At 43.6% G+C, this 13,980-nt stretch overlaps 2 protein-coding genes across 3 annotated transcripts; one reads left to right on the plus strand and one right to left on the minus strand.

Moving 5' to 3' along the window:
• Positions 1-58: 58 nt before the first annotated feature.
• On the plus strand, positions 59-1,497 carry LOC118393631 (transmembrane protein 69-like). 2 transcript variants are annotated; one of them, XM_035786496.2, is made up of 3 exons: positions 59-273; positions 353-402; positions 507-1,497. In XM_035786496.2, exons 2-3 carry the CDS (start codon positions 358-360, stop codon positions 1,206-1,208), a joined length of 747 nt encoding a protein of 248 aa, XP_035642389.1. In that variant the 5' UTR covers positions 59-273; positions 353-357; the 3' UTR covers positions 1,209-1,497. The 2 variants fall into 2 exon arrangements, with proteins under 2 accessions (XP_035642389.1, XP_035642379.1); XM_035786486.2 differs by having other exon boundaries at positions 60-273; positions 504-1,497.
• Positions 1,498-1,558: 61 nt separating this feature from the next.
• On the minus strand, positions 1,559-13,626 carry slc25a24 (solute carrier family 25 member 24). The gene is made up of 10 exons (XM_035786436.1): positions 13,142-13,626; positions 11,622-11,748; positions 11,423-11,510; positions 10,393-10,504; positions 5,469-5,627; positions 5,049-5,201; positions 4,746-4,853; positions 4,388-4,555; positions 3,996-4,146; positions 1,559-2,448 (listed from the first exon to the last, which is right to left on the minus strand). Exons 1-10 carry the CDS (start codon positions 13,319-13,321, stop codon positions 2,267-2,269), a joined length of 1,428 nt encoding a protein of 475 aa, XP_035642329.1. The 5' UTR covers positions 13,322-13,626; the 3' UTR covers positions 1,559-2,266.
• Between the last annotated feature and the right edge of the window lie 354 nt (positions 13,627-13,980).

Genomic DNA, 13,980 nt, shown 5'->3' on the forward strand with positions numbered 1-13,980 from the left:
CTGGGGGGGTAACTGTTGTGGAACCAGACTTCTCATAGGTCACTGTACGGACGGAAGAAATATACGTTCGCACACAAATCGGCAGGGTGTATGTCTGACATCAGGGACAGCGGATTTTTACTTATTTATAACAACATTTAATTCCGATTTGAAAAACAAGCAAGAATACAATAATCCGAGATAGTATAGATATGTTCTCTGCGCAGAGGCAGTGATTTTGATGAGACATTAACAGTATATGACTTTCTACACAAGCAACTCCGTGCTAAACAGGCAGGTTACTGCAGAGATTTCAGACATTCATATGCTATTCAGATTTTGGGATATCTATTAACATTGTCTACTTTTTCAGATAAGATGTTGGCTGGTATATTTAGAAGACCCATTCTTACTGCTCACAAGGTGAGTTTACCTGTAAGAGGAGACTAAACATTGTTTCATGTCATGTCCATCTACTCATCTTATTGAATCTCTTTCCATGGATGCATTGGGACTCTCTACAGCAGATGTCCTGGCTGTCTGCTGGTGCCTCAGCCTGGGTTTCTGATGCCTCTTTTAGTTCCTGTCCCCTGTGGCCCTGCAGGGTCTCCTCGGCCAGGCTGCTCCCTAAAATAAGTGATGCTGTTGGTCTATTGAGGACGCAGTACTTCCACAGCTCTGCTGCGAGGCTGAAGAAACGACAACAACCAGAGCCTCCACCCAGAGAGTTGGACCTGCTCCGTTATGACATGAGAGACCTGGGAAAGAGCCCCAAACCAGCGCTGTACCTGAGCCTCTCCAGCCTTATCCCTTTCATCGCTGCTCCGATCGTCATGGCTGTGACCGAGACCTACCTGCCAGAAGTGGCCTTCGCCCAGGTGGCCTATGGAGCGTCTATCTTGTCTTTCCTGGGCGGTGCGCGGTGGGGCTTTGCCATCCCGGAGACTAGCCCGGCCAAGCCAGACTGGATCAACCTGGCCAATAGCGTGGTTCCATCCCTGTTAGCCTGGCTGGCCATGCTGTTCAGTGACACTATTACCCCAGCAGCTATGATGGTCATCATGGGGCTAGGCATCTCCCTACACTATGACCTGTCTCTGCTGCCCACCTACCCCAGCTGGTTCAAAGCCCTGCGTACTATACTGTCGGTGGTGGCCTTCCTCTCACTGGTGGCCACACTGGTCCTCAAGGGAGTTTACCCGGAGAAGATTATATTTTCAGAGCAATGAATTCATGCTACAGAGTACAGACACATTTGTAATTGAACATACTTTAAGTGTGAATGGAAAGATCTATAAAATGGTAAAGAGTGTTTGTGATGGCATATGTTTGTTTGTTTTATTTATGGTACTTAAAAATGGCTGACTGATACTAAATGTGTATCCTTTAGGCTCTGGTTCTGGCAATACTGTAACAAGCAGGTGGTACGTTTCAGACATCTGCTGTATATCCATGTGGTGGTGTGTCAGTGTCATGCATTATTATTGCAGATAATAAAACAATGGAATGGCGGCGTGACCAGCCTCAGCCTACAATGAATGAATGTGTGAAAGGCTTGAAAGAACGGACTCTGCACACCTTTGTATTAAAATATTGACTTTTTTATTGTAAAACAGGAGTATTTAATTTAACAAAACTTTGGAAAAAAGGCAAGACGAATTGGATGGATGGACAGGCCCACAGGTCCCATGCAGAGATCTGAACAAATCACACAATAAGGCACATACTCCTTTTTCATGGACCCAAGATGTGCAAAACAAAATTTGCATGACTCCTCCTTCCAACAAGACAGGAGCCATCTTCTATTTCACCCTGGCACTCAAATTTAGAACTCAACCCTAATTCCCCCAGAATATTTTTTACTTTATTTCTCCAGTAACTGACCGTGTCTAGTGCGTTACGTAAAAATAATAACATTATCTAAGGTTTGTGCATCTCAGGTGAAACATGTAAAAATACCTTTGTCTCTTTCTTTGGTAATGGGGTATACATGGGAAGCTTGGGTAAACTTGAAATACGTAAACTGCTATAGTGTTTGACTAATGACCATTCAGACTGCCTTGGAAAGTTTGTGTGCGTGGTTGTAAAATAAAAGGTCCCAGGACAATGGACTAACACCCTAGTAACAACTAGATTAAGTTCAGGCTTTGGTGGAACAGGTAAACAGTATTTTTGCATTTCGCAATTTACCCCAACAAATGTCACTGAAAATATGGAGGGAAATGGTATCAAATAATCTAACTGACACACATATGCGAACCCACACACACTAATACAATACCACTCATCACTTAGAGATGCCCAGCCCAGTCCTCATGTACTCGTACACCACATAGCTGATACTGACAGCTGGGATGACTTTCATGAAGTTGGGCAGGATTCCACGATACAGTCCAAAGAATCCTTCTTTCTCCAAGATCTTTTTCACCAGATGGTTCATGGTCACCTGCTCTGAGCCTTCGATGGATGCTGAGAGAAAAGGGAAAGGCAGGGAGGAAATTAAGTTGGTATTACCATGGACTAATTTGAATTGATCAACACCATTTCCTCTATAGATTGTAAAGAGTAATTGCTAAGGTTATATATTTTGAAGACTTTGATTTCGTGGATGTAATTCAGTCAGTCATCTTGGCCATGATAATACATCGTGTTTGAGACCGGAGTGGGATTTGGTGTTTCTCTCAACCTGGTCTCAGAGCATTTTTTATTATTCTGTACATAAATCCGAGACACTCAATTTAGTATGATATGTTTCGTATGGTATGTATTAATTTGTGGATGTCCATCAAACATTTCACATGATATGTTCCGAATTGCAATTTGTATGATATGTTTCGAATTTAAATTTGTACAATATGTTATGAATTCCAATTTCCTGTGGCTAACGCTAACGTTAGCTAGGCTAGAGGTTAGTGTTAAGACGTCCGCACGCTTTCCAGCTGAAACAGTTCAGAAGTGTTTCTGCATATATTATGATGACATTTTTATGTTTTATACTAAGGTAAAGGATTTTTCGGGCTGTTCGGGCACACAACATTTATTCCCAAGGCCAGCCAAAGTTCAGGAGCCGAAGTGTACACCACTTCGTTTGTGAAATGTAGGGATTCTTTGTCATTCAACGAGAGACGACTCGTTTTCATGCACATTTTTTCATTGAGAAATAATGCACCAAACGTCTTAGATGTAAAATTGGGCAACTAAGATCTCAGCAAAAACATCAAAATTAATGACATATTTCTTGAGTTATCTTAGATTTATTCTGTCTATTTTGAGGAAGTGTATACTGGCTACGGCGTCTTAAAATGGCCAAACAGTACTATTGCCACTTTGTTCTAGTTTTTTTAAGCGAAGGTCTTTTAAGAGAGTATGCGAGCACACTCGTTTGATTCACCTAGCCGGGTTAAGGTTAGTTGTTATGTTAAAAGGTTAGGGGAAGGTTAAAGGGTTAGGGTAGCTAACATGCTAAGTAATTGTAAATTAGCTACAAGTATTTTTACTTGTAAGTTGCGAATTAGCTAAAATGCTAAACATGTCCATGATGAGATTCAGACATTCAACCTATGGGTTGCTAGACGTTTGCCTTATAAACCCATCCATCCATTCACCCCAACCAACCACCCTCCTTTTGTTTTTGTCTTAAGTAACCGTTGTCTTATGTAACCACACCATAAGAGCGTTGGTGTGTCAGTGTCTGGATTGAATCCCAGAGCTGACAATGTAAAAACCTGTTCTGCCCCTGAGCAAGGCAGTTAACCCACTGTTCCCTGGGCGCCGAAGACGTGGATATCGATTAAGGCAGCCCTCCGCACCTCTCTGATTCAGAGGGGTTGGGTTAAATGCAGAAGACACATTTCAGTTGAATGCATTCAGTTGTACAACTGACTAGGTATTCCCATTTACCTTAATATGTTACATCTAGTCTATAAGACCAGTCTGTTTCAATATGTGACAGTGTTCTAACACTTTGTACAGTCACAGGTTGGGGTTTTGAGTGATCTCTGAGATAGGACGGTTACCTGCTGCCTGCATCCTGGTTCGGATCAGAGCCAGGGGATAACTGGCCAGCTGGCCACAGGTGCTGGAGATGGTACCACAGGCCAACAGCACCAGGATCCCAGGGTTGGCTGTGTCTTTGGCATAACGGGCCAGCCACGCATTCTTCAGACTCTGAGGTAAGAAGGGGTAGAGTAGAGCACAAAGAGAGTCAGGAATCATGATTAGGCCAAGAGATCACAATCACCTACATTTAGTGGTACAACTGGGTCAACATCAAAGGTTTTTGCTGTATAACCAAAAACCAAAGAAGTACAACACAAAACAGCACACATATATCTGGGACCAGGCTATACCAATGACCTGTCCAAAACCTAAAAAACTGGTTTATCCAGTTAGAAATGTTTGGACACACCTCGTACACTGCCAGGTCTATCCCAGCATATGGAATGATGCCCAGGATGTTTGGAACGTAGCCCTTATAGAAGGCCTTCATGCCCTCCTTCTTCAGGATCTTCTTGGCACAGTCGAACATTCCTGAGTACTGTCCAGTCTTCCTCAGCGTAAGCCTAGTCTTCATTACCTAAAAGGACAAAGCAGAGAGACTTTAGCTGGTTATAAAACTACACAGAATATATTCTCTCTCTGCACTCCCCTCCTCTCTCCTTCCTGCTCATGTTAATCCCCATTTATGTATCTCCTCTATCCTTCCCTTCTCTCTACTCCCCTCCACTTCATTCCCATCCCATTCCATTGCCCTCGCATCCTCTCACCTCCATGGGATAGATGGCCGTCTGAGCCGTGGCCCCGGCCAGTGACCCAGCAATGAACCTCTCGTGGGTCTGGACCTTCCCTCCCTCTGACGACAGCATCTTCTTATACTGCCAAGAGGACCAGAGCCAACAAAGTGAAACTGTGCTGATGGCCCAGAGACATACATACAGAATACAATTGCAGTAGACATAATGCCCGGTCTTGCGGTTACATGGTTAACCAGATAAGAAAAAAGTAACTTGAAATAGACCTGATCCACTGGTCTTAAAAACAACGAAGAGTGGCGGTTGATTGTTTCTCACCTGTTCGTAGGCCATGAACTTGATGGCTGTCTCAGGGGCGATCTTCAGGACATTGGTCCCATTGCCCCTCCACAGGGAGCTGACGCCCCCCTCCTTTATCATCTGCTTGAAGCCCCCCACCAGACTGATCTTATTGGTCTTGGAGCCGTGCACCTGAGAAAGAGAAATCACAGATAATCAGGGTTCGGGGGGCATTGATATTTAAATTATTGTGGGGGCCCCCTCCTTAGCTCCCTGTAATTGGATCCCTGCAGGTAGGATCACCCCATGTCATCCAAACATCACAACAAAGGTACATTTATTTGATATGGTCCTGACATTTACTGTATACTGCATCTAACTTTACCAAGAAGGACATACACAATACATTTCTTGGACATATGCTTAATAGAGTTAGGCATGTAGGCCCACAGTACATACCTGCATGAACACCTTCATCCTGTCCAGAGGGGCGGTGCCTGTACGAGAGACCGCCCCAGCCATGGCGCCGGCTGCCAGCTGTTTCCACCACACACCTGTTGTCTTCTCCTCCTCTGTGAACTCATCAGGGATGGTGAGGCTGTCCCCAATATCCAGAACCTATCACAATACACATGCACACTGTTAACGAATATAGCCAACATTTAGAAACACTGAGTTTGCCCCCAATAAAGTCTTGACACGCGTGTTCTTACGCAAGAAAACACGCACCCCCAATCAATACTATTGATTTCCAGGTCGAATAAATAAGTAGTTCGTTCGAACAAAAAGTTCAAGTTAAATAAATTACAAGTAGCCTAAACAACATTGCAATTATGCATCGCATAAATGCATACGAATGCATAAAACTATAGAAGCGCGTGGCGTGGACAAGGTTTAATTCTAGACCGACACACAACACCACCTCCATACTAAACTTGATTCGGTCCATTTTGGTTCAAAGTGTGCTGAAATATTCTAGTAACGAATTAAAATATACGTGGGTCTGGGAGTAGCAAAGCGCATTTTTCGGAAAAGCGCGAAAAGCCACATCGAAAGAGCGTCAAGCAGAACAAATGCTGATAACATTATGAATATTTTTTATGAATGAGGAGGCAATGGAGGCTCAATTATGAGCAGCATTATCAGGGTGACCAACATGTAAAGGAGATGGGTCCTATTTGATAATATCTCACCAAGATCTTTAAGTCCCACTCACTAATTACGTCTGTCCTTCACCAGAGACCTGAACCCCACAACTGCAGCACTGCACAGCAACAAACCCTTCACCCTTCTCCTCCCAAGACCTGTGACATAAGACCAGAGGGGTATTCTAGCACGATCAAATAAATTAGTCAGCTAACTTTGATGAACAACCAGAAATAACTATAGATTTTTCAGTTCAGTAAAAACCTAAACTCAGATAAGTGATTTTGGATGTTGAAACAATGAGAACATGCCCATTATCTTTAAAAAAAAGAAAGTTAAAATTCAGAACATGTAGGAAAGTTAGCTAACTAAATCATTGACCCAGCTTTGTAGTATACCCCTCAGCACTGTCCAAACACCCTGACCAATTATAACGTCATGCCATCCTTGAACCTAATCCTACCGAACCCTTGATGTTTTACCTTGGCCTAATTCTCACTTTATGTAACATGGTGTGTCTCATGTGTATGTCTACATGCACGCCACTGATACCAATTACAGCATGTTAGCTCAACAATGCAAAACACTCATTTAACAATATGGTACAATGGAAACAAATGTCCCATTTCAACAATTACATACCAGTATATTATTACAGTGGTACAATTGTGTTATTATCAAGTCATAGCAGATTGCTCCAATTTTTGAGGACAAAAATGACCACCTTCAATGTAATGCAAATTCAATGCACCATTTTCAATACAACAATGACAACAAATCTTAGAAGACAACTCTGGATGCAGTAATGAACATAATCAACAGATTCGCCAGCAACAATATAAACAAACCAAAACAATGTATGTGCATACTGACTTCCAGGACCAATACGATCACCTCAGTGCTCAGTGTTGGTAAAGTCATGTACTTTATCATGGACAAAACAAAGTATAAATTCAGTTTAAGTCCATTGTGACACCTGAGCTGATAGAGAACAGAGGAGTGATCTTACCGTAGAATTTGTAATTTAATAGGATCTCTATGGAACTTACCACCTCAAGCTCCACCTCATAGATATTTCCATCATCCTCAAAATCAATATAGAACCACTTTTCTTTGGGATGCTGCAGCAGTGCCATGTCGCCCCAGCCCGAATCTGAGCCGTGATACTGATCCTGGTACTGGTCGGTCTGTCGATTCGGAGCCATGCAATTGCCAGTTGTATGTACTGGGCCAGCCAGTCAACGTCCCAGTGGCACTTTAGCCTACCTCCACCCCAATAACAACAAGATGGTCCTATCCCGCCCAGACTGACATCACATTCACTTCCTTACCCCCCACACCGTCCCAAGCCACTAACAAGCTAATCCCCTCCTAGGACAGCCTTAAATTAGCTTACCGTAGCCTAGTTTAGCTAAGTCATGCAGGTTTATTCAACCTCTCTCTCTTGGGTGGATGAATGGGCAGAGGATCCAAAGCTCTCCAGGATCAGGTTTGGAGAGCACTGTTGTAGGCCATGAGGATATCAAAATGTTCAGCAATAAAAACTGCACCCCCAGGTTGCACTGCCACATGACCTGTCAGTTTGTTGACTGTTCCTTCCTCTACTGCAACTGGCTGCTTCCCTCCACATCACTGCCTGTCTGTCATTCAGGAGACAATCCTCCCCTCTACATGAGTGTATAAACAGAAGACAAAGCCTATTACTTCACCTCTATCTCTCCTCCTCTCCCTCCTTTGCCTGTTTCTTGATTGACTCTTGACTCAGTCTGATCCCATTGACATAGAGAGGAACCATGTCATTACACAAGTCCTGGGATCTCTCCAGAACCAGCAGGAAAGGAACTCTAATTCACAACTCTTCCCTCTACTGTCTGTCAAATTGTTGTGAAGGGCAGACAGGGTACCGCAGCATTGCACTGTCCTTATGTAATGACAGTTGAAGCATTGTTTCAACAATAGTTACTGTATTCAACCTAACCCTAACCCTAACACTTTTGTTACAAGTTGAGCTTGTGCGCAAGGTGCAAAATTGTCACCACCAATCTTTTGATATGTGATTGTGATATAGTTGAGCTCATTTGTCAATTGCCGACTACAACAGGTGTAGACTTTACTGTGAAATGCTTTCTTACGAGCCCATTCCCAGCAATGCAGTTAAAAAGTAAGTAAGTGTGTGTGTGTTGGAGTGTCAGTGTAAGCATGTCTGACTGTGTGGGTAGAGTCCAGTGAGTGTACATTAGAGTCAGTGTAAGAGAGTCAGTGCAAAAAAGGGTCAAGGCAAATAGTCCAGGTAGCCATTTGATTAACTGTTCAGCAGTCTTTTGGCTTGGGCGTAGAAGCTGTTCAGGTGCCTTTTTGTCCCACACTTGGCGCTCCGGTACCGCTTGCTGTGCGGTAGCAAAGAGAACAGTCTATGGCTAGGGTGGTTGGGGTCTTTGAAAATTTACCGGCTAGTATAGAGGTCCTGGGTGGCAGGAAGCTCGGCCCCAATGATGTACTGGGCCATCCACACCACCCTCTGTAGCATCTTGCGATCAAGGGCGGTGCAGTTGTCATATCAAGCGGTGATGCAGTCGGGTCAAGATGCTGCTGTAGAACTGTTTAAGGATCTGAGGGGCCATGCCAAATCTTTTCAACCTTCTGAAGGGGAAGAGGCACTGTCGCGGCTTCTTCACGATTGAGCTGGTGTGAGAAGACCATGTTAAGTCTTTAGTGATGTGGACACCGTGGAACTTGAAGCTCACGACCTGCTCCAGTACAGCCCCACTGATGTTTCCTGTAGTCCACGATCAGCTCCTTTGTCTTGCTAACGTTGAGGGAGAGGTTGTTGTCCTGGCACCACACTGCCAGGCCTCTGACCTCCTCCCTGTAGGACTACCACCTTTGTGTCGTCAGCAAACATAATAAGGGTGTTGGAGTCGTGCATGGCCACACAGTCATTGGTGAACAGGGAGTACAGGAGGGGACTAAGTACACACCCCTGAGGGGGCCCCGTGTTGAGGGTCAGCATGGCAGATGTACTGTTCCCTACCCTCATCACCTGGGGGCGGCCCGTCAGAAAGTTCAGGATCAAGTTGCAGAGGGATGTGTTGGAGCTTGGTAATGAGCTTGGAGGGGACTGTGGTGTTGAACACTGAGCTGTAGTTAATGAACAGCATTCTCACATAGGTATTCCTCTTGTCCAGGTGGGAGAGAGCAGTGTGGAGTGCAATAGAGATTGCGTCATCTGTGGATCTGTTGGGGCGGCATGCGAATTAGAGTGGGCCCAGGGTGTCTGGGTTGATGGTGTTGATGTGTGCCATGAACAGTCTTTCAAAGCATTTCATGGTTACAGATGTGAGTGCTACGGGACGATAGTGGTTTAGGCAGGTTACCTTTGAGTTCTTGCTTGAAACATGTTGGAATTACAGATTGGTACAAGGAGATGCTGAAAATGTCTGTGAAAACACTTGCCAGCTGGTCTGGGCATGCTCTGAGAATGCACCCTGATATTCTGTCTGGCCCAGTGGCCTTGCGAGTGTTAACCGTTTAAAATTCGTACTCACATCGGCCATGGAGAGCAAGATCAAACAGTCGTCTGGGACAGCAGGGGCTCCCATGCCTGGCTCAGTGTTGTTTGCCTCGATGCGAGCATAGAAGGCATTCAAGCTCGTCTGGGAGGTTAGCTTCACTGGGCAACTCACGGCTTCATTTCCCTTCGTAATTGTCTGCAAACCCTGACACATCCGAACAGCATCCGAGCCGGTGAAGTATAATTCTAAGTTCTATATATTGACCTTTTCCATGTTTGAATGGCTCGTCGGAGGTTGTAGCTGGTTTTCTTGCAAGCATCCATGTCCCGTTCCTTGAAAGCGGCCCTACTGTTAACTCCGATGTATCAGGTTGTAGTGATGTGTAGGATAACTCAGCAAGTACACACTCCCAAACAGAGACAAACAAACTCAGTCACACAAACATGCAATCTCTCTCTCTCTCTCTCTCTCTCTCTCTCTCTCTCTCTCTCTCTCTCTCTCTCTCTCTCTCTCTCTCTCTCTCTCTCTCTCTCTCTCTCTCTCTCTCTCTCTCTCTCTCTCTCTCTCTCTCTCTCTCTCTCTCTCTCTCTCTCTCTCTCTCACTCACTCACTCACTCACTCACTCACTCACTCACTCACCACTCACTCACTCACTCACTCACCACTCACTCACTCACTCACTCACTCACTCACTCACTCACTCACTCACTCACTCACTCACTCACTGTTGAGTGCTTCCAATAGCGGATAATGTCCTGCAGGTTGGTGGCGGTGTTGAAGAGGAAGTGTTCCCTCCATTCAGTCCAGTCCACAGTCATGGTTCCATCTACATCAATGCTGCAGCACAGAGAGACAGAAGGGTCATTGAGTCTGTACAATGGGGCAAAATAACTATAATGGTGCAGCAAATAGAGGACATTCAAGTATTGGTGGTGTATTTTGTATTAACTCCAACAAAGTGTAATGAGAGTGAACATTTTTTATTTCTTTTGCAGACTGCAAAACAACTAGTGGATTTAGGATAGAAAATGACACTGATATTTCTCAGCTGCCATCTCAAATCCCAACCTGGTTTAACTCCTGACAAGTTCACGGCTGCCCTTCCACTGAGAGCAGACAGCAGCGACAGTAATCAATAAGTAAAGGAGATTACTGAGCCATGCTGTACTTTACTGGAGATCTGCTCTCCCTGTCTATTTCTATATCTCTTCTATCTTGCTTCATCCTTCTCTCTCCACTTATCTCTCCAGTATTTGTTAGACAAAAAGTGAGTCAGTCTATCTGAGTGCTTTGTTTATGGAAATTAACACTCTGTCATTCCCTGTCCTGTAGTAACTCTTCTAAACTAACTCTTCTCAACTATAATCTATTTAAAGAATATAATATGTATGCTATCAACACAGCCTAGAAACTACACATCAATGTAATGGCACTTCCTGGTTTTCATTCTAGGTGTTTATCATCCACTCTCATCCCCAGTCAGCGGCTGTATTAATGTTATCAGCTCCACTGCAGGAGGGCTTAGCTGGGCTAGAATGCAGCCATGCAGAGGTCCCCACCCACCACAAGCAGAGGATAGTGAAAGTGCCAGGCCCAACATAAACATTTAATGACAGAACAACCACAGAGTAAGCTCAGATAACATGCGGGAGTTTATGTACTGTATCCTCAAAGTAAATATATGCCCAATGTGGGTTGTTTAACAGCTGATGCCACCATGACACCAGACAGTGAGATATATGACTGAGGGCCTACGTCTGAAGGATCTTCTCTGCCTCTTCCTTGCTGATGTCCATCCCCAGGTCGGCAAGGGACTGCTTTATCTCCATGTAGTCAATGCGTCCTGTAGGAAAAAACAATGCCATGAGATAAAATATTGAATAATTTACATTGAATCAAATAATTGACTGTATTTTAAGTATTGATATATTGTAGTGGGATTAGACTACTATACCATCATTGTTCTTATCCAGGCTCTTGAACGTCAGCAGCAGTTTCTTCTCATGTTCCTTCAGGTACTTGGAGAACTCATTGATATCAAGACCCTCGTCGTTGTCCTGGTCTCCAGATGAAACTATTTTCTGGGAATAATAAAACAAAAACACATTTACAAACCACCCCCATTGTACATTTTCTTAGTGTAGACATTCCTAGCTTGAAATAATAATTGTAAAATCTCTCCAAAACCCTTACATGAAATACTTTCACTGGAGAGCGGCAGCTGGCTGTTCAACCTTTAGCTGGACTATTGTGCCACCTACTGTTTTCTTTATAGAGAACACTGAGGATTCATTGAATTTACAGGGATGCTGTACTGTAGACTGTAAGACCAAATCAATATAATGGGGTCAAAGTGCATTGGTGTGTTGCCTCACCCAGGGATGGGCTACCTGACTTTAAAATGATCTAATCTATATGTCAACTCAACTTCCATACAACAGGGGATAGATTCATATCATTATAAGTATCAAGGATGAGCTGATGCTGACCTTCGTGGATGAATGTTTTAGGGTTTGGGTTAAGTTGCCTTTCACTTTTCTGTGCAAACAGATAAATGAAAAGTCATAAGGCTGTGACTGGGAGAAAACTAAGGAACGCAGGAATGCCATATTTTACCTCTAAAGGTGTGTCCTTATCCTTAGTGGCACCGCAACAATAAAACCTTGCCTTTCCTGTTTCAACTTTTGAAGCTACAGGCAAAATTATCTCTAATGATGCCCTATTCTTGCAGCTTTCAGATGGCACAGTAGGCTACCCGGTACTATATGACAGATCCAGGTGTTATCTATATGTATATGGAAATAAATATGGAAATGTTAAGATACTGAGTCTTATCAAGAACCAACATCCTCAGTCATATCTAGCGAAATGATGACATGGGATGCCCATGTGCAATGCTCTCTTTATGATATAGGATACGTGTAATACAGTTAATGGGTTGTTTAATGGTAATCCTTTAAAAAGAGAGGTGAAGTACTGCAAGATATGCAGAACTTCACCTTAGCTACCTGCTGCCCCAGTGGTTAGAGTATCTGTCGATGTGCCCTTGAGCAAAGCACTTAACACTAATTGTTCCTGTAAGTTGCTCTGGATAAGAGTGTCTGCTAAATGACAAACAAATAATAGATTAGAAAACATTTAATTTTGTATAGCTTAGTAAGTAAAACCTATCCCTTGTCACTGGTTAAAATCCATCTGCCAACACTATTTGCCAATGGGAGGGGCCACAACCTTCATCTTGTGTAGATCTATAACTTGCTCTACACAATAATGTACTTTGGCACTAAAATAACACGTTTTTTTCATATATTTCCTTGGCATCTGTCAACTCGATTTGCCAATGGGAGGGGCTACAACCACTATATTGTGTAAATCTATAAATTGCTCTACACAATAATGTCATTGTGACACTAAAATAACACATTTTTTGTCATATAGACAGTCTTATCTGTTCACATGTAAAGCGCTATTTACTTGCGCGTCTCCTTTTCCGAAAGCAATGCCCAAAGCAGAGAGGCCCTCTTTGAGTTCTGCAACATCCACTTTTCCATCTTTGTTGGTATCTAATTTCTCAAATAATTCTTCATAAGTCTTCGGAGCGTCACTGGCACAATGTGAATCTGTAAACACGAGTTTTCTTACGACTTGATACATTGTTGCAGTTATCCAAAATTCAAAGGATTCACTCGAAAAACTCGACAGGATAATGAATACAGGAGACCGCGGAGAAAAACTGGACGATCAATTGCGTGCCACTGCCAACTGTGGTTTGGCCAGAGACGGAAGAGGAAGCGAGACATCTAACTCCCGCATTTTTTTTCTGGTTACATTACTGTCAATGAGCTAAACGGACCCGACCTCAGCTGCTATCGCATTGATGTCAGAAGGAGAACCACCCCGTTAAGCAGACCGGAACGGACATTTTTTTCTACGGTAAACGGCCTGAGTGACCCATCTTCATTCTTCCACCATCTTTGTTTTGAGTGTCAAGAGGACTTCCGCGATTTGCAGCCTCGAATCGAAATAAAATATGTGTCATAATTCAGTAGCATTCACTGATCAACAATAATTTATGTTAACAACTATATAACTACTTTCAGATAGAATAAATCCTGGCAGGGTAAGCTGCCTGGAAAAAAAGGTGGGTTTTGAGACCTCTCATTTCATTTTGGATGGACACACCCTAGTGTAAACAAGTAGCCTAGTCTATTCTATCAGTGTGTCTCCCCAGAGCCTATACACCACTCCCTACTGCTTTGTGTCCCTCTGGAAGCGTGTGGATTCCCCAGTAAAGCCTATTGATATGCTGTTTT

This window comes from Oncorhynchus keta, chromosome 1 (genome assembly GCF_023373465.1).
Source record: "Oncorhynchus keta strain PuntledgeMale-10-30-2019 chromosome 1, Oket_V2, whole genome shotgun sequence".
Classification (NCBI taxonomy): domain Eukaryota; kingdom Metazoa; phylum Chordata; class Actinopteri; order Salmoniformes; family Salmonidae; genus Oncorhynchus; species Oncorhynchus keta.